At 37.1% G+C, this 19,849-nt stretch overlaps 1 protein-coding gene across 2 annotated transcripts in view; it reads left to right on the top strand.

The window, feature by feature from the left end:
• Positions 1–676: 676 nt before the first annotated feature.
• Smp_160000.1 (hypothetical protein) overlaps positions 677–19,849 on the top strand; it is a gene marked incomplete at its 3' end in the record, with an annotated part of 31,552 nt that continues 12,379 nt past the window's right edge. Inside the window, 16 exon segments of one of the 2 annotated variants that reach the window (XM_018791366.1) lie at positions 677–947; positions 993–1,415; positions 4,251–4,355; positions 5,999–6,268; positions 7,084–7,482; positions 8,084–8,183; positions 8,274–8,601; positions 9,433–9,484; positions 10,604–11,094; positions 11,183–11,346; positions 12,702–12,799; positions 15,250–15,291; positions 15,296–15,505; positions 16,983–17,114; positions 18,546–18,698; positions 18,799–19,345. In XM_018791366.1, the coding sequence (XP_018645427.1) occupies positions 696–947; positions 993–1,415; positions 4,251–4,355; positions 5,999–6,268; positions 7,084–7,482; positions 8,084–8,183; positions 8,274–8,601; positions 9,433–9,484; positions 10,604–11,094; positions 11,183–11,346; positions 12,702–12,799; positions 15,250–15,291; positions 15,296–15,505; positions 16,983–17,114; positions 18,546–18,698; positions 18,799–19,345 (3,766 nt within the window). In that variant the 5' untranslated portion in view covers positions 677–695. 2 annotated transcript variants of the gene reach the window in all.

The raw sequence follows: 19,849 nt of genomic DNA, 5'->3' as shown, positions 1-19,849 counted from the left end.
CCTTCTCAGCAAATACGTTGTGATACTCTTTGGTACTCTTTCAGGATATATATTTCCTGGCGACACTTTATCTGCACGCATAATAAAGCAAGCTATGCAAGTGAGTATATATGTCAAACCAAAAGATAAATTCATTCAGTATTGTTTGTTTGAACCAAAAGATGTCTGTTGAAAAATCGTAGGGACCGTTAAATTATAAAACAAGAAAGTTCGGTAGTGGTTGACTCCAGCGCCCGAAACATTCTAAAACTAATTGGATGGGGAGTATGTTCATTACGAACAGTGTAGAGTCGTATTACGAATGGTTGCAGTCATGAGTAATAAACAATTCAAGGAAAAGATGTTAGCTGGGAAAAAGGAAAACGATACTAAAGACTATAAAAGTCAAACAACTGTACAAACTTAACTGAGTATAATCGAAGCATAAAAAACCGCCATCTGCAGCCATGACATAGGTTCATGTGATCTTATCACTTCTAATTTGTCAAAAATGTTGGATATTGAACCGAGACTTATCGAAATCATTAGAAATGTTGCTCCAGAAATGTTTAACCAAACCCACTAGCCAGCTAAAAAACTGAAGATACTTTTTATTCTTAAGAAACTGATACAAATAAATCCATTTACTTACGTTAGCTAATCAAGGAGATATTGGACATTGGATTCAAGTTCATGTACTAAGCGGGAGGTTCGCCATGTCCAAGCTGATTGACGAACTGGTTGCCCATGGCTTTGAAGTTATTCGCGATGATTCAGGACAGGATCTTGTCAAACTTGTATTTATGGATGAAAATGATGATGCTACTGGATGTGCTCTAGTTACACCAGAGGATGCCAAGAAAATTTTGTCTGGTCAAGCAACATTACAAAATGCCGTAGATGAAGAAGGCAAACAGGTCCTGACTCTTACTCCAATAGCTGATGGTGACTTGGAAGTGGTTGAACAGGTGAGTTGTTTTCAGAAAAAGGATGTCTAAGGCTTTTATTGATAGTCCAAAGCAGATCTGCCTAGTGAAAATTCAAACCCTGCTGTTCCTGCGGAACTGGATGATCCTGAACGTCATAAATCGAGCAACGAGGAAGTCATTGATAAAGACAATCATGAGGCGACACAGACAGCCAAATCAACTGTTTCTGACCTTTGCTGTGATGTGGGTGACTCTTTGATCAACTCAAGCGAGATTGATACAACTGACGTTAATTCGTTGGTAGAAAATGTGGAACAGTATACTTTAAGCGAACAAACAGCAGTAGTGGATAACGGCCAGATCCAAGTTGTCACGATCATGGATTCCCGAGGTCAGGTTTTGGATCAGAAACAAGGACAAACTGGAGAACAAGTCATCTTAGAGATGCATGGACAGGCATTTTCATACGAAATTCAAGGTCCAACGTCAACTGGTGAACCTATAACGGTAATTCGCTTTTTTTCGATTTCCACTCTTGTTTTTTGGTGTAGTAAACATACTTTTTTCGATGCAGTCAGTAGATGTGAGTTCTGCGTATCGATGTATGTCACTCCTCGTAGAGCATAGACTGATGACCAGGGATCTCCAACGTACCTTATCCCCGACTCCCTTCCCTCGTCCTTGCGAAGTGTTTTTCATCCTTCCGATGTCACCTGAATTCTGGGCGCGTTGTGCTATTTGGCCTGCGTCTGTTCCCTCGGAGACCACAAGTTAGGGGTTGCCTTGTGATGCAGTTTGGTTTCCACAGAGTATTATCTAACCCCCTAATTTCCTCTTCAGTTGGGAGCTGGTTTGCTCTCTACCAGGGTAGGCTATTGCTGATTGCATCTAACCAACGGATCTTGAGTATCTTGTATAAACAGCTGTCTATAAATGCCTGGATGTTTTGATGTTACTTGTAGAATTCAAGGTTTGTCTCCGCACGATTGGTGTTTTAACGTTGATGTCGAGAATTTTGACTTTGGTGTTATGTGACAGCTGTTTTAGTTTCCAGATGATGTTCAGTTGCAGGAGTGCTCCCCCTTCTTTGCTAATACATTTATTCACACATCAGATCATCCTTGTTTATCAATGATGCTGTCCAGGTACGTAAAACGTTTACACACCTAGAGCTTATCCATCAAGAATGGTTTAGTTGGTGCTCGTTGTGATGTGTTTAAGGGCCTTGCTCCTTCCCTAGTGAATGTTGAGGCCTACTGTTGTAGAGACTGCTACTTCACTGGTCGTCTTCATCTGCACCTGTTGCTGTGTGTGGGACGGAGGGCTCTCTTGTCCATGCTGTCGAATGCCTTCTCATAGTGAAGGAATTTGATGTGTATTGATGAGTACAGTACAGAGTTTAAATACTTTAAACGATTTTGTTGATTGACGTTTTCTAACAGCGTTATTTTCCACAGTATGGGATTGTCAACCCCATGCCTTACCGTCCTTTATCCGATCATTCGATTGGCATTAACCCTGTGATTACTTGTTTAGTCACTCCTTTTTACATGATTTAGCTTTGCTGAACTTTGTCTCTAGTCTTTTAACATCTAGTTTACATAATATCGTTCTTCAGAAATTGTTAGTATATAATCTAAAACCCTTCCTCGGTTTGTGTTACTCGGCAGTATCCCAATCCTCACATAAATGAAATAAAGTATTGCGCGCATTCGTTTGGTGCGTTGTATCAATGTTAATATGTGTTAATAAATAAAACCAGGTTTAAACTACCATTTAGATTCAGGAGTTGTTAGTAACGTTGATTACCAAACCATCACTTCAAGTTGATTCATTAGATTGTCGTCATAAATTAAAGAGCTCGAAAATGTATTTTATGCATAACAGAATCAAGCTCGACTTACAGATAGTAGATCTAATTAGCTGATCTTGTGTAGTGTCCTTTAATTAAATAAAGGCCACAGCGGTCAATAAGTGGTTTCTAAGTAGATTATTATTAGCATTAGGTAACCGGAATATTCTGGCTTTGTAACTACAGTTTAGTAAGATAGAATGGTATTTGCGATACCACCTTATAGCAGTGTTTCAGTCACTTCGTTGATTGTTGTTTAGGTTGTCATTTTATTTTGTCATTTATAACGAAAGTTGTTTTTATGTTTCTTTTCTACTGAAAACTAAGAAAGTGTCTAACATATCAGTTATCGTAGGATAGCCTTGAGCGAATAACTTAATTTGAACGTAGCCTAAATGCAAGGCCTACACGTTTTGGTATACAGCATGTATAACTTCAGGCATTTTTGACAAAGAGAACATGCTTTAATCACTTAGTGAGGATAAAACGCCGTTTGCTGTATGTGAGCTAATCCCATATCTTACTGTTCAAAGTTCATCAGCATGTGTTGTGAATTCATCACACAGTAGTCCTGTTAACCAAAAGGCTTTATGGCAGTATGCGACTGGATTGTTCTACAAATATATTGTTACTCTTGGACTTCACGTTTCATTTGAGGGAATATAGTACTTCATCATTAGGGAAGGGAACAATGAATGGGTTATTCTGTCATGGTATACCTGAAATTTCTATCTAGTCGGACACTGAAGTAGGTAAACATAATTAGCTCCCTGGTTTTCCGTGACTGATCTCATGTAGAAAATCTCTGATATATCTAGCATAGTTAGATAAATGTTAGATAAGAATGCTGACGATTGAAGTCTGAATTGAGCTTAGAGTAATTTTGTGTGCATAATACATTTATCTTAGAATTGATCTAGGTTATAATAGATTGGTCGTCGATATGTCAGATATGCACAAGATTTGACATTGCCCCATATATTTGGTGTCGACTAAATACTTGGTTCTAAACGCGTTTTAATTTGTGTAGATGTATTATGTCAAAAGTAAAATAAATGAATTACAGTTATACTCAGTGAAATAAAGTCATCAAAAGGTCAATGCGGATCCAAGCAAAACATATTGTAAGCCACGTAAGTTTGTTTTGTTTGACTTTTCTGGCTCAACTATTCGTTACACATATCAAGTTGTTTTCTTCCTAAAATATATATCAATCTTATTGTAATTGTTTACATTCCTTTGGTTTATGTGTCGGACTTAGTTTTTCAGTGCAAATCGCTTAATTTGAAAAAATAGATTTGTGCCAAGTTATACACCTTTCATGGTTCTTGTTTCACGGTTATGTAGTTTCTCTAGTCTTTCCACATAATGTTTAGGTGTGAATTATATTGGCTACATATTATTCTAAGGATTAGTATTTATCTTTCTGGATTAACTTTACTTGACTTCTATATTATATTTATCTTTGATACTGTGACCATCTTTTTCAGTCTACTCTGTTAATTTCCACAAGTGATCAAGATATCCAAGATGTTTCAAACACTGCCGAAGGCGGTACACAGCAGAATATCAATGATCAAGCAACCTGGTCTGAAGTAAGCCTATGAACTCTAATTTACATTATCCAGTTTTTATCTGTCGGTTAACTTGACTCGTGCACGTACCACAGAAGCTATTCATTCGTTATACCTGTGAATTGTTTTTGATGTATGTAGCTATTTAAGCACTTTTGTAATCACCATTTAACTTTATCTATTATGTGAGAGCCATTAACTGACTGTTCTTACCGACGTCGAATTGAACATACATTGAATACCCTCCATAAATTATAATCTCTCTGTCTGTTTGGTTCTCGTTCACTAAATATTTCTAAGATATTACTTTGCAACAGACATTTTTGTTGTTCCAATTTGACGCCTTCGATGTAGTCCTCTACTCGGATCAAGCTACAACTGAGTCTGATTAGGAATTTTGAAAATTAGCCTTGATATCTGATACATCTTAGCGGTCCACATTTAGTACATTACTGAAGAATTGCGGATAAATTTTTGGTTTATTGTTTTGAATGGATTGTTAGGTTGTAGTTAATGTGTCAGACGAAATAGAGTATTTGGTCTTTAGCCAATGGCTTGCAATCTTGAACCCCTCTCTTCTTCATTCAGGGCATCCAGTTTTTATCATTAGGTCCCGCAAAAATGTAGCGTCAAGCTAAATACATGAGCCCTTACTTGGTAGACGGTTTGCGCTAACATTAACTGTCAGAATATCATTTCAATAGTCATAGATACAATGGTTTAACTTCATTTTTCATAGAATAAAAACCTCAGGAGTTCGTACAAATATTAGATTTGAATATCTTTACAGATTTCATCCGTTTCTTCTAAACTATGTTTCTCGTAAGCAAAGATGGACAGTGTCTAGCAGTGGAATCCAGGACGCGCGTTTTGTCCTATTCGGGATTCGTCAGCTGGATGTACCTACATCTCAGAGTTGATGTTCACTCTGGGACTCGAACCCACTACCTTTCGCTTCAAACGCCATCGGGTTATCCACTCGGCCATTGAGTCCTGATAGCCACTTGCTTGTGCGATGGGGTGACGTTTAAATTCATTTAGTATTGTTTGTTTGAATCTTCCCATCTTTGCTTACCATGCTTGTGAATTAAGGCTATATCGAAGCAAAACGCACAGTATACACATATGCCAATTAGAGACTGACCAGTTACAGTCCTAACACATCGATGGGAAGATTCAAACAAACATTACTAAATGAATTTATGTTTCTTGTGTTTAGTTTTCACTACTAGTCATATTATTTTGAATCATTCGCTTCTCATCGTACTAACTTACTTATACTACGCTATTGGAAAGTGTGACGATTTTGGCTCGAGACATTTGACTGAGCATTTTTATTCTTTAATTAATTGATATTCTGGTAAAGCAAGCCGACCATATCAGTTTGTATGTAATCAGCCTATAGAAACAAGTGGTAAAAGTAATCCATTTACCATTTTCAATGTTCTCTATGGATGCTTTAGATTACTGTTTGGTTGTTGAGAACTTACAATTCAGAGAACATGTCAAAATTCTGATTTTGTTTGGCTCATATTTTAATAAGTTTATTCAAAACACCTTACCAAATTATTACTTATTAAGATGAATCTAACTGATTTATTTTACAAAATACTTCAAATTCTAAAGTAAATGCTTATTTGGTTATCTGTTTGATTTTTGATAAGGGTATTCCTAATGGCACTGATAGAAGCCACGTTACTTCTGGATTTGATGAAATAACTGATGAAAATCCACCTGGTCAACAGTTCACTCTTACTGAAGCTACTACGTTAGTGGACGGTGAAGCGCTTCAAGTTGTTATACTTTCTGATGAAAACGGAAATGTACTTGACCAGAAGCAAGGTCACACTGGTGATCATGTCATTATTGAAATGAACGGCAGCTCTTTAGAGTATGTATTTCTTGGACCAACGGAAACTGGTGATCCGATATTGGTAAGTCTGTGTTGTGTCTAACTGCATGTTTCTACTGACATTTTACAACTTTTGGCTGGTGAATTGACTCTACAGTTTCTAAGATAAAATTTATATCAAGGGTAATATCAATTGCTTTCTCCATACTCATGATAAGTAAGTATTCTGCCTCAACTTCGTGCTGTACCATTTGCCAACCAATTAGAACCCAGCTATTGTAAATGAGCTCCAAATTGCAGGAAAGTCAGTTACAGGATCAAGAGTTTTAACACAATTAGCGAATGTATTCGGACTACTGATAAGTTAGGTTGGCAATCAAAACACTGTAATCTGGCTAAATTCTAACTCCTTAACCCTAATCCTGAAACATGACCCCCGAACTCCTGAACGTGATACTCCTAGTCTTAACATTCCTATTTCTAACAGCTTATTCCACAAGAAAATCATCCAGTGCTTTCAAAATACGGATTATGGTTGAAACCATGATTTTCAGCAACGAACAATCTTCGAAAGCATTTTCAATTCGCGTTAATATTAAACATAGGCCAGCTTAATTTTAATTAATTTCTCAAGCCCGTCTCTATAGTATAGTTTTACCTTAATTTATTATTAAAATGTGTGGTCGTATTCTAGATTAGAACATTTTTAGCACTTGAGTCGAAAGCATCATACTCTTTTATTTTGAGTGTCAGTTATTTTTAGTGTGTTTTACCCACGTTAAAAGCCAATGTGTTTTCTGCTTGTCATATATATTTATATGTACATAGTATTGAACCAACTTTTACTTGTGCCTTTTACTTAATATTTTAACTAATGCCTTGATCTTTGTCTTGTAGACTACTTTAGTCGTTACAACTGAAGCTGAAGTGACAGAAAATACTCAACCTAACTTCAGTGTTGCACAGGAATCACCAGGTGATACAGAAGCAGGATCAACTGTAGCTAAATGGTGTCCACCCGGTCTGCCATCTGAGTTTTATGCTATATTAAGAAGACAAGCGGAAGTCGTTGTTTCTACGCGTGTTCCACGCTTTTCAGATAATCCGTATCGTCCTGAACCTTACCATCGGAAGCTTGGTCCGTATACAGCTTACGTAGAGATGCTTGAAATGGTTAATACATACAGGGTTGGTGCTAGTCAGGGTGAAACCCTGGAACTTTATGAAGCTTTAAGAAATTATGCTAAAATTTATCGTCCTTCTGGACCACATTCTCGAGCACTTACAAAGTATGAGGTTAGTTTTGTAAAGTAAGAATAAAATTAACAGTTTAGTACTATGTGTAGAATATATCATGATATTGTATTATAGTCCTGTGTATTCATATGGTTATCGATAATATCCAGCTATCTAATGGATAAAGAATGTAGTATGACTTATGGAGATTTATTTGTTACGACTATTAATTGGAAAACCTGAAAGCACTGAACGACCATTTCGTCCTAGTGCTGTCCAGTCCTCTCAGGTTTTCCAAGGTGGTCTAGTTTTAATCGACTCATGAATTCAACTATTAAATTACTACAATCTTCACAAAACCTCTTTCTGATTTTAATTAATTGGTTTGTGCTGTGTTCTGAGTTATATTGATGATTAAAGTACTACTTGCTTATACTAGACTTCTTTTAAAGTTCAAGCCTAAATAGTATCTTTTTGATAATTTATATTTAGGTTTACTGCCTGTAACCTTACATTAGTATACACACCTCGCATAACTAGTTGTATTGTATAGATTAACCTATGTCATTTCTTAAGAAAAGGTACTGTAATGTGATCACATTATCCTCGGATGATTTATTCACTCAGGAATATTTATATATTTTTTGTTTCAAAATATTAGCTGGCCTTAAATGAAGCTGCTGCTCAGATTTGCCGATTTCAACCTGGTTTACTTTTTCATAAACGAGATCTGTATCATCTTGCTAAAGAAACAGTTGAACGTTCACAGACCCTCTTAAATACAGAGAGAAGACAACAAAATCAACAATTACAACAGCAGGCACAACAAGCACAACAACAACAAGCTCAAGCAAAACAAAATATGAATACTCAACGTCAAGCAAATCAAACAAATATGTCAAAACCAAAAGTCTCTCTTCCTATACCTCAACCCCCACGTACTACACCTCAAACTGTAGCAGTTGGAGGTCGTGTAGCTAGTTCTCAATTAGCTATGTTGGAATCTCGTGGTCTTTCTGCTATTCCACAATCAAATACAGCAGTATCAACAGCTAGTTCTATAACTTCTATTCATGAGAATTCTAATTCAGATAACCCACTTCTAACTTCAAATCTTCAAGGCTCAGGAGTAAATACGCTTCAGTCGAATAAACCGAGGGTAATGACTAATGATAACACGTAAGTGAGCGCTAAAATTGTCAGTGTCTTCCATTATAGAAATCTAGGTTTTTAGTAGTTTTAACATTGTGTACTGGTGTTTATAGCTATTGTAGCGATGAATTTTTGGTTAAAATACTGGGTTTCCAATCTATCAGCTGCATCCTCGAATTTCATTTCATATGTTTCTTTTTCGGAAACCGACTTATTTATTATTTTATTTAAACATATAAACATTACTACAAGGAGGCACCAAATAGATATGCGCCACATAAATCAGTCGACTTTTGTGAGGGCTGGGATACTGCTTGGGTTCCCAGACTGGAGCAGGTGGTTCTTTTAAGGGGCCACACCTGGAGTCTTTGACCTAAAGGTCTAACCCACACGGCAGTGGAATAACGTCAGGAAATGCAGTCTCACGGTAGCCGGTGACCAACTATTGATGCATACGTCATTTGTTCCTTCAGGATACTGGAGCCCGTGTGCACCATTAGTTTGGAATCAGGGTTTTCCAAGTCCTCCAGGTGGTCATTCTGTTTCCACCAACCGGGTTAAAGCGCCGGACATTCGCTTTTCGTCCTCTCCATTTCGTAAACAACACCCGTTGTGCAAGAAGGCAGTGATTAGGACTTCCCTGTCAGAGGCTATATACGCGTGGCCATGTGAGAGCATTTGGAGAGGGAGAGCGGACTCTCCCCACTCTCGGCTATACCAAGGAATTTGGGTGCAGTTTCTTATAATAACCTTTTATTTTATATACTACAAAGTCATGTTATTGTTTCATAGTCAAATACTCTTTCTGTATACGTTATTTTATCACTGTTTAAATTCATCTTTTGTATGTCATCCTAGTGTTCAATACTTATCTAACCTTCCTATTGCCAAACGTGATTCGGCATACAAAGTAAGTACTTAAATGTGAATGTATTAGTTAATTTATTGCCTATTCACATTTGTTTTATGAATATATTCTGACTTGTCATAATTAACATCATCTACGTACAATGCCATAGTAAATGGCTCTTGTTTTTTCTCAGTTCGTTCATCTTTTATCAGTCAATCATAAAACTCATTCCTAGTAATGAATTATTCATCAAATATTCATTCTCGCTATGATGCACCCCTCACAAAACATTTCTTCGATATTCATTTGTGCAAGCTGTAGTGAAAGGTCGTTCACTCTGTGACTGACAAGGTGTACTTTGGAGGAATAAAGGATCAACATGTAATCAAACACTATTAGTCGAATTAAAGCTTTTAGCGAACTGTCACCCAAATGGGCTGCGTCAAGTGACATTCTTTAGCATTATTTACCTTCCCCATTTTTATTTGATTTTGATATTCTCGTATAGGTGACTTTTTCTTCATTTGGAAAAGTTCCAAACATTGACGTAGCAGATGCGATATTGTAATTTACAAACAAATATTCTTTAGAACTATGCTATATGTTGGCTTGTTCAAATTTGCTTTATTGACCAATTTTTAGTCGGAAGGATATAAGACTGAACTACACAACGTAGTTCATTCTTATCCAATTTTTACTCGTTACCGAAAACAGCGATCTCCACTGAAGTTGTTACGTAAATACCGATAGTAATTATTGCTTATTCCAAGTTAATAAAGTTTTTTAACGGTTGTTAAATTTGAGTGATGGTCTCAAAGTATTCTGTAAGGTCTCAGTTCCGAGAAAATCAAACATATCTTGGAGACACATGACCTAGATATCAGTGAAGAACGTTTTATTGAGGAAAGGATTGAGCTGAATTGTTGGAACCTTAATCTGGATCATTTCTACGGATTACACTCCCCAACTGAATTATACTTGTTTTTTTCTAGTTAATGCAACTCATTCCATGTATTTGATTTTGAGCCTCGGTTCACAATCTGATCTCTACTGATGAACGAGCAATACAATAAGTCCGTATTCTTGTACAAGATTTTTATTTATAGAATTCATTCTATCATGCCTGTTTTTGAAGAAATAGCGTGCTTCAGAAGATAAAAATAAGTTTTTGCATTTTAGCTTTTGCCTAACGAAGAGGAAGCCATTCGCGTTGCCGCAGTTGATGTTTTATCAGATATGCCACAACTCCAAATCAAACCGAAAGCTGATTGCACAAATATCGAACGTGCTTGCTGGGATCAAGCTCGACAGTTGTCAGCACAGAATTTGGGATTCTCAGATTATCACTCTGGTAATTCGTCCATTGACCATATTAGTCAAATTCAATCCCTTGTGTCCAATGAACTCCGGCTGGATAGTGTTCGTGAAGCAGCTGCACTGTATGGGCGTCTACCTGGAGGCATCCAACCACCAAATGTAGCAGGACTACCACGGTCTACACCTGTACCTGTACTAACTCCGTATGAGGTTGCTTGTAATGAAGCTGCTTCTTACTTGGCTTCGGGTTTACCAAGCCTCCTTACTCATAGACGAGAACTTGCTGAATTAGCAAAGAAAGTGGTGAGAAATTCTGGATGTTTATTTACACATACTCCAACATCAGATAAAATGTAAGAGTTTCCGATTAGTTTTGGACCCATGATGCAATTGTCTTACCTTTTTATGGCATTATAATTTTCAAATTCTTCTTGGTTTTAGACCAGTCGGTGGTGGTGGCTACCGATTCTATTGCTCAGACCAACTTCTTGAACTCGATCTTTCAGCAGCAGAACAACTTTTATCCAATCCTCTTGATGGTAGTGATTCTCCAGATTCTGGTTGTGATATAAGCCTCGAAGACAGTGATACAGATGCTCTTTCATGTACGTTATTATGTCGTGAAAAATAAGTTACTACTTGTTAGTTTACTTACATTGTCTACTACTTGTTTTAAATGTGACTGAAAGCAATCTAGTGTTAGATTTAGGTATTTTCCAAATTCGAATCCGTTATCTCAGATAATACAAAAATATTGAGTTCGTTAATTGAAACTACTTAAAATCTACTCAGTCAGTCAGCTACAACGTAAGACCAGGCACATTTATGCATCGGTCCAAGTTGCCATACCTCGTTAGCACAACAAGATGAACACCGGATTCATAGAAATAGTTAATTTAGTGGTGGTAGTATATAAAAGAAAGGTTGTATATAAGGATATAGTATAGGAAGGAAGAGAGATATGAAGCAATTTTAATCTCAAGGTTTAAGGGAAGATAAAGAGTGTCTACACCTACGCCATTGTGATTGATTCTGAGCCATGTCACCCAGAGTCTCCAACCATTGGTTACGATAATCACGCGTACCCCAACTAAGTAGTCTCCATCTGTCAACATGACTCAGACTAGAAGTTAGTGACTTCAAGCACTGATGCCACGTTTTGGTTTGGCCGCCCCTAACTCTCTTTCAACCATCCCCTACACTGGTCAACATTGCGCGTCGTAGTAATCGGTGTTCAGGCATACGTAACACGTGGTCCAGCCATCTCAATGGATGAAGACTCATGACCTCATCACCTGATTTACCATCATTCCCTAACACCCTGTGTCTAACCTCACTATTACTTACTCGGTGATCCCAGCAGATGTGAGCAATATTTTTAAGGCATCTACTCAACACAACAGAAAAGCGGAAGTATGAGAAGGGGTTGTAGTGATTGTAGAATTTCCATAGTTTATATCGGGAAATCATATCAGCTAACCCTCCGCTGGAAAATTGATAGCACTGGACAGTTTTTGTAGTATGGAAGTCCTAATCAGTACTTCACGCTTATCGGGATCCAAAGCTGGGGCCTACGATCTCGCTCTCGAATGCTTAAATCCTAGACTTGTGACTTGGAGTTCAAAAGCATACATTTCCTATCTCCATTCACTGCCTCTGGGTTTTCAGTAATGGTTTAGCTATGACTAGTTTGTAGTTTCGACTACGAAAATAGAATAATGAAATTACCAATCACGTATTTGATATGTATTATATAAACGAAGATGAAGAATATACCTACTACTACCGAAGATATATTGATCGTAATCCATCATACTTTACTCTTTCAGAAATGTTATAAAACTTGATCCACAATAGGTCGATCACTTTAAAATACTCATTTATATTCGCGCCCTTAGATTTTATAAATCCACTAGAATTTATGGGTTTTGTACTAATTTGTTTTCATTTTTCCATATAGCTAAATGTGAATCTCTTATTCTAACTTGTCAAGAGTGCAATAACGTTGTTGATGATATTACTATATTTATTTCTACTGGAACTGATTCACTGAAGAAGGTTAGAATTCTAAAGTACGTGGGTGTATGTTCTTTTTCTGATTTTCGTATAATTTTAGTCTACTAATGTGTCGATTAAACTACTATATCTGCTAAGCAAAGACGGATAGTTGCTAGCATTTGAATCCAGGACGCAGGTACATCCAGCTGACGAGTCCCAAATAGGACGAAACGCGTGTCCTGGATTCCACTGCTAGCCACTATCTATCTTTGCTTACCATGCTTGTGAATTTAGGCTATATCGAGGCAATACGCACAGTATGCACATATGCCAATTAGAGACTGACTAGTTGCAGTCCTAAAAACATCAAGATCCAAACAAACAATACTAAGTACTATATCTGTTGTTTAGTGATCAAAAGTAGTCCTCTTTGTTATTTTAAAATAAATTTCTTGGAGAATTATCTTAACACTTATAAACTAAGTATAGAAAAGCAAAGATACTAAACAGCTATTTTGTTCCCTTCTTAGAATTCTAATTACTAGACTAATTTGAATGCAGTTTTATATCAGGGATAGATTTTAGTTAGACAACCTTTGAAAACCAAGAAGCTCACCTGATAGCTGCTTTGATCTAGTATGAAGTTTTTTATTATTATACACTCATGTCCAGATCTATTGTCTTCAACATAATCAAGATTCTACATGAGCGTTTTCTCATGGTGGTCTCTTGCAGTTTTATAGAACAGTGACTTGGTCGTTCGGGCTTTCAACTTTCAGCTACTAAGTCCAAGTTTCAAAGTCTACTTCGTTTAAACAACTTGGTAGTATCATCAGGCCTCATACTTAGAGTGTAGTTCAAACCTGGATACCTATGGAATAAGCCAGCTTTCCATATAAAAATGACTAGTTCAATTCATAAAAGCTAAGTTTTTCTTGACTTAAAAGCAGCATTTGACTCTGTAGACCGAGAGGTTCTGTGGCGGTGTCTGTCATTAAAAGGTGTACCTCAGAAGTACATAAACCTTGTGAAGGCTCTTTACTCGAACACTACCAGTCGAGTAAGAGTTTATGGCGAACTGTCATCTGGTTTCACAACCTCAAGTGGTGTCCGACAAGACTGTCCACTATCCCCATTTTTGTTTAACTTCATTATAGACCTATTGCTGGAAATAACACTCTCGTCGACTGAATTTTCAGGAATTGATCTCCCACTAGGAGGTCCACTTATCGATTTAGAATACGCAGATGACATAGTCCTGTTTGGTGAACACGCTGACAAAATGCAGAGTTTTCTGTTAGAACTGAGTAATAATGCCAGGATGTTTGGGATGCGTTTCTCTCCATCCAAATGTAAATTGTTACTCCAGGACTGGCCTGCGTCAACACCTGGACTAAGAATAGGGAGTGAAGTAGTCGAACGCGTGGACAACTTCACTTATCTTGGAAGTTTGATCAGCCCTAATGGGTTGGTGTCTGACGAAATCTCAGCACGGATTCAAAAAGCTCGTTTGGCTTTTGCAACCTACATCACCTATGGCGAAGACGAGATATCCGTCTATCAATTAAGGGACGAGTATACTGCGCATCAGTTCGCTCTGTTCTACTTTACGGCTGTGAAACATGGCCATTAAGAGTAGAAGATACTCATAAGTTACTAGTATTTGACCACAGATGTCTTAGAAATATTGCTCACATCTGCTGGGATCACCGAGTAAGTAATAGTGAGGTTAGACACAGGGTGTTAGGGAATGATGGTAAATCAGTTGATGAGGTCATGAATCTTCATCCATTGAGATGGCTGGACCACGTGTTACGTATGCCTGAACACCGATTACTACGACGCGCAATGTTGACCAGTGTAGGGGATGGTTGAAAGAGAGTTAGGGGCGGCCAAACCAAAACGTGGCATCAGTGCTTGAAGTCACTAACTTCTAGTCTGAGTCATGTTGACAGATGGAGACTACTTGGTTGGGGTACGCGTGATTATCGTAACCAATGGTTGGAGACTCTGGGTGACATGGCTCAGAATCAATCACAATAGCGTAGGTGTAGACACTCTTTATCTTCCCTTAAACCTTGAGATTAAAATTGCTTCATATCTCTCTTCCTTCCTATACTATATCCTTATATACAACCTTTCTTTTATATACTACCACCACTAAATTAACTATTTCTATGAATCCGGTGTTCATCTTGTTGTGCTAACGAGGTATGGCAACTTGGACCGATGCATAAATGTGCATGGTCCTATGTTGTCGCTGACTGACTAACTGACTGATAAATCATCGGGCACTGATCGCCCAATGGTCCAACTAAGATAATATGTCTTAAACTTCATTGATTGTCAATATTATTTACGTGTAATTAAACCTTCGACTTATATGTATCTTTCCATTAGACTCGTGTAGAAACTAAAGTAACAGTATTTTTTTATTATATGGTGGTTATTTTTTGAGTTTTCTCAGTATTCTAATTCATTTTACCTTTTTATTGCTTATCTCTCCATAGTTTAAGCGATTGTGGTTTTACAGGCATAGTTCCTGCCCATCTTAACCAGTGTGTTAACCTAGTTGAACTTAATCTCTCTGGAAATGCATTGTATGCTTTCCCACGATGTTTGCATTTACCGAAGTTACGTCGATTAAATCTAAGTGGAAATCCTAATTTACTGCGACCCACGCAACGTGGTGCTCCTATAGAACCTCCACTTGTTGAACAATTCCCGAGGTTGGTTACATTGGATCTGGATCCTGAACTCGCTCTTGTAGGTATAACCTCTTTTTTAGTTTGTGTTTACTGGTTTCTTATAAAATGACTTAATTTATTCAATAGCTGTTTTTGTCAATTTCATATTTCTAATGGTTTATACTTAACTCGATAGGTTGTAGGTAATCATAGTTACAATGCTCGTCATCATTCGTCAAAAAAATTTGTGACAATTTAATATATCTCTGAGCTTCTTATTTTGCGCTCACAACCAAACATCAGATGGATTTCACAGTAATCGCTCTGGTTTTTAATCGGCTGAAACTACCTCTTGCTATCTGAAATTTTCTTTAACTAGAAAATGTAGTTTATATCATATTACTTACTCATCGTTTTCGTGCACTCATTTAACTTGGCTATTAAGAGTGGAGGATATTCGTAGGTTACTAGTATTTTCGGAGCATTGCTCGTATATTTTAGGGCTATCAATCGTAGCTGCTACCTTGACTTGGTGACCGGGTTTACTTGTCTTATTGACCCGTTCGAGCTATATTGTCCGAAACAACTGTTCTTTTAGTTTCCATTATATCAGACAGGTGCTTGCGGAACAGTAAGACTAAAAGCAATAAAATCATGGTCCGAGGGCGAAGTTGCATTACTAGCTGTTCTATGTGACATCAGTAACTTTCCCTAAAAACCAACATCACTGATTTCGTCTTTTCATAACATGAGGAAGGATTTGTAAAAGATCGATCCTAATAATTTCACACCTTACTTTATCCCGCTCATTTTCGTCTCCAGTAGTAAGGTTTTTTCAAACATGGAGCTAACACATTACATACAACCATAAAAACTGTAGTGATATGTACGAGTAACTATGCCTAGAAGAATAAGAGTAATCAATGAATTTTAGCAGCGTTTACTGAACTGATAAATCCTTGGAAATTCATACCACCAGGCTTCGAACACGATAAGAGGTAAGGGCAACGTAAACAGACTGAAAAAAAGTCTACTCAATAATCATGAGCAGTAATAGATGGTAGCCAAGGGAAAAGCGATAGAAATAAATGGTGGTGATACACAACTAACATAGTTCGTATGGTTTGTTTTTCTCTAATTTGTAGATTATTTTAAATAATTTTAATGTTAATTGTCTTATGTTCTCCTCATTGGTTAATTCTTAACTCGGCTCAGTGGTCTATCAGTCGAATGCTCTGGCGCGAAACTGTTAGGTCCTGGGTTGTAATCTCGCGAGTGCGGGATCGTGGATGCGCACTGCTGATGAGTCCCATAATAGAACGAAACGGCCGTCCAGTGCTTCCAGGTTTTCGATGGTGGTCTAGTTTCAATTGACTCATGATTTCAACTATGAAAATTCTTAAATCCACAGAAATATTATTGATATACTTATTAAAATTGATTTCCGTTTTACAATCGTATTCATGTACCAAATACCTATAGACTTCTCCCTTTATCAGTGCTTAATTATTAGTACATTAAAGTTCGGCATTTTTTTCTCTCTCTCCATACTTTAGCTACTTTCTCCACAATCACTGGCCTATCTATGTCCATATCTAAAAACAATTAATGGTAAAGATTTTGTCGATGAACCAAATGAAGTTACTATTAATACAGCTCAAACGGCAAAAAATGATTTATCAGCTTTGGTGTGTACTGTTGCTACTACTTTTTTTGGTTTATATTTATTCTGTTTACTCATGTCGAAATGTAGCTTATCTGTTTGCTATGCAATAACTGATTTCATAGATCTCATTGTCCTATCGAAATTTATAAAAGGGACTTGTTAGTTTAAAGATTTAATAGGACTGGAATTCTCAAATCGATGAGACTGCAGTTTATGGACGACCTTTAAGTGACGTTAAAGTGACTTTGAGAACGTCCATCCGCTAATTAGGGCTAAATGAGGGTCATAAACTAATGTGAAGAATTAAGATTGGGATTTTCGGTTGATGGTTAGAGTTAGGAATTAGATTTAGGATTTTCGTCACAAACTGACATAAACTAAAATACCAAAACGCTATTTAGTCAAATGGGTGAGTAAATTTGGCGCCACGATCCAAGACATTTTATCTTAAATTTGATTGGTTCGTCCACAAATTATAGTCCCGCCGAGATTTAATCACCTTAAACCTACTGCCCATTAGAAATTTTTGTTTGGATTTATAATTTGGCGCAAGTTATAAGCATTTATTGTTTGCAAATATTATGCATTATGAAATCCGGTTAGCCGAAGAGCCAGTGAAAAACAGATAGAATTAATGAACTATTCTACTTTGCTTCAGGTCTGTTCGTCAATGTGCATAAACGATATGATTAGAGTACAATATCCCGACGATCTTCATTCGACCAATCGAAATTAAGTAGTAACTTCAATTGTTTTGCGCGAAGTTTAAATTACGGTGATAAAAGACGTGTATGTTATTATTAACCAAGTGAAAACTGGCAATATCTGGTTCATAAAAGGTTTGGTATCAATGAAAATTTCTACTATACAACAATAAAGTGAATTTTAGTTGGTGCTTGATCTAAATTACATAAAATACTTGAGATCAGTTGTGTGTTTAAGTACTTATTGTTGTTCATTGCGTAATCAACAATGCCTTCTCGCGGCGAAGGCGTTGTTTACGAAATTGAGAGAACAAAAAGCGGATGTTCCGCGCTTTAACCGAGTCGGTGGACTCGGAAAGTCCACATAGGGGAGTTGGAAAACCATGATTCCAAACCAATGGTGCACAAGGGTCCCAGGATCCTGAAGGAACAAATGGCGTATGAATCAATCGTTGGTCATCGGCTACCATTGGACTGAATCTCCTGATGTTGTTCCACTGTCTTGTGCATCAGATTTTTAGGTCGAAAGCTCCGAGTGTGGTCCCCTAAGAAAACCACCCGCTTCGGTTTAGGAGACTAGATAGTACTCCAGCCCTCACAAAAGTCGAATGACATATGTGGCGCATATCTATTTGGTACCTTTTTGTACCATTGTTTGTGTTTAAATAATAAAGAGTAATCATAATATAATCAAAAGTGTCTAGTGAAACTTGATAATAAATGTAGTTGTTTCTCATCTATTGTTTCAGATCTATTCAAAATGGGAGGATGATATTGCTGGATTTTACAAAAAAGGCTTACCTAAACGAGATACAATTTGTGTCATTGAAACTCTTGTTTTGCATGCTGTCAATCGAAGTTTGGAAATACCTAAACCATTTACCCATTGTAAGAATATTTTGGTAAGTACTAACATCGAGTTGTATTTTTCAACTTACTTGTTCTTGTCAGGTTGTTATTCACACAGTCGTTATCAGCTTATTTTTCTTTTTTAATTTAAAGGCTCGGAGAATTGCTGAAGATTTTCTGGCTCCAAAAATGTTGGATGATGAATGTGAAGATGAAACATTGGATAAGTTCACGCACACTTATATTAGTGATGACGAAGGTGCTGCCAGTGATAGTGAATTAGATACAGAAGAGGAAGATGACTCTTACTGTAAAGAAAATAATCATATTGAAAAAAATTCTGAAAATCAGATGAATGAGCCTTTAGAAAAGTCACATTTGCAAACGATGCGTAAAAAACCAAAGAAAGTAATTTCAACAGAAGCGTTTCAAGCATCTGTTGCTGAGCGTGAGGCTTTAGCTGCTGCAGCAAACTTAACTTTATTACCGGATGAACCTCCGAATCGACTTATTAATGTCGTAGGTCAAGCTTTACGTCATGGGAAAACAGTTGTGTACGAAGTAATGAGAACTGCTGCTAGACAGCCTGACGGCGAATTAATACCTGTTGGTGGATTAGGGACAACCGCTAGTTCTACTAATCTGACTACTCTTCAAGCCAATTCACAAATCGATGGAGCCTTAAAAAATCATCACGAAGGTAAGCGTTGTTTAATTTTTTTGTCAGTCAAATCCTATCCTTCAGTACAAAGCTCATTTAAATATGGTTTTAAATTGTATGAACGTTATAAGTCAATAAGACTAAGGGATTGTGTGAGGAAAACCAAATCTTCAATACGATGATTTGAGTTACCTACTGTTATCAACCAATAAAACCGTATTGGTTTGAGCTCGTACTTGTGATTTTAAGGCTGGGCAGATCTGTCGATGTTGTGTCCTTAACTTAAACGATTGCGAAATTTAGATACTCTATCAACAAATGAAACTTACATCTGAAAGAACGACTTAGAGTCCCTATCTGTTTGGTACAGAACACAAATCCCAGCCTCCGCGATATGAATCATATATTTCAAACATACTCGGTTTATACGAAGTCATGCAGACCACATCACACCACAAAGTGGAAAATAACATTTGCACAAGATCTAGCCAAAAATCGGCTGTGATTGTGGGAGACTGTAATCAATGAACTGGGAATAACCTA

The sequence above is a fragment of the Schistosoma mansoni genome (genome assembly GCF_000237925.1).
Source record: "Schistosoma mansoni, WGS project CABG00000000 data, chromosome 3 unplaced supercontig 0077, strain Puerto Rico, whole genome shotgun sequence".
Taxonomy (NCBI): domain Eukaryota; kingdom Metazoa; phylum Platyhelminthes; class Trematoda; order Strigeidida; family Schistosomatidae; genus Schistosoma; species Schistosoma mansoni.
The sequence above is the reverse complement of the archived record's forward strand: the minus strand, read 5'-3'. Positions and strand labels throughout refer to the sequence as shown.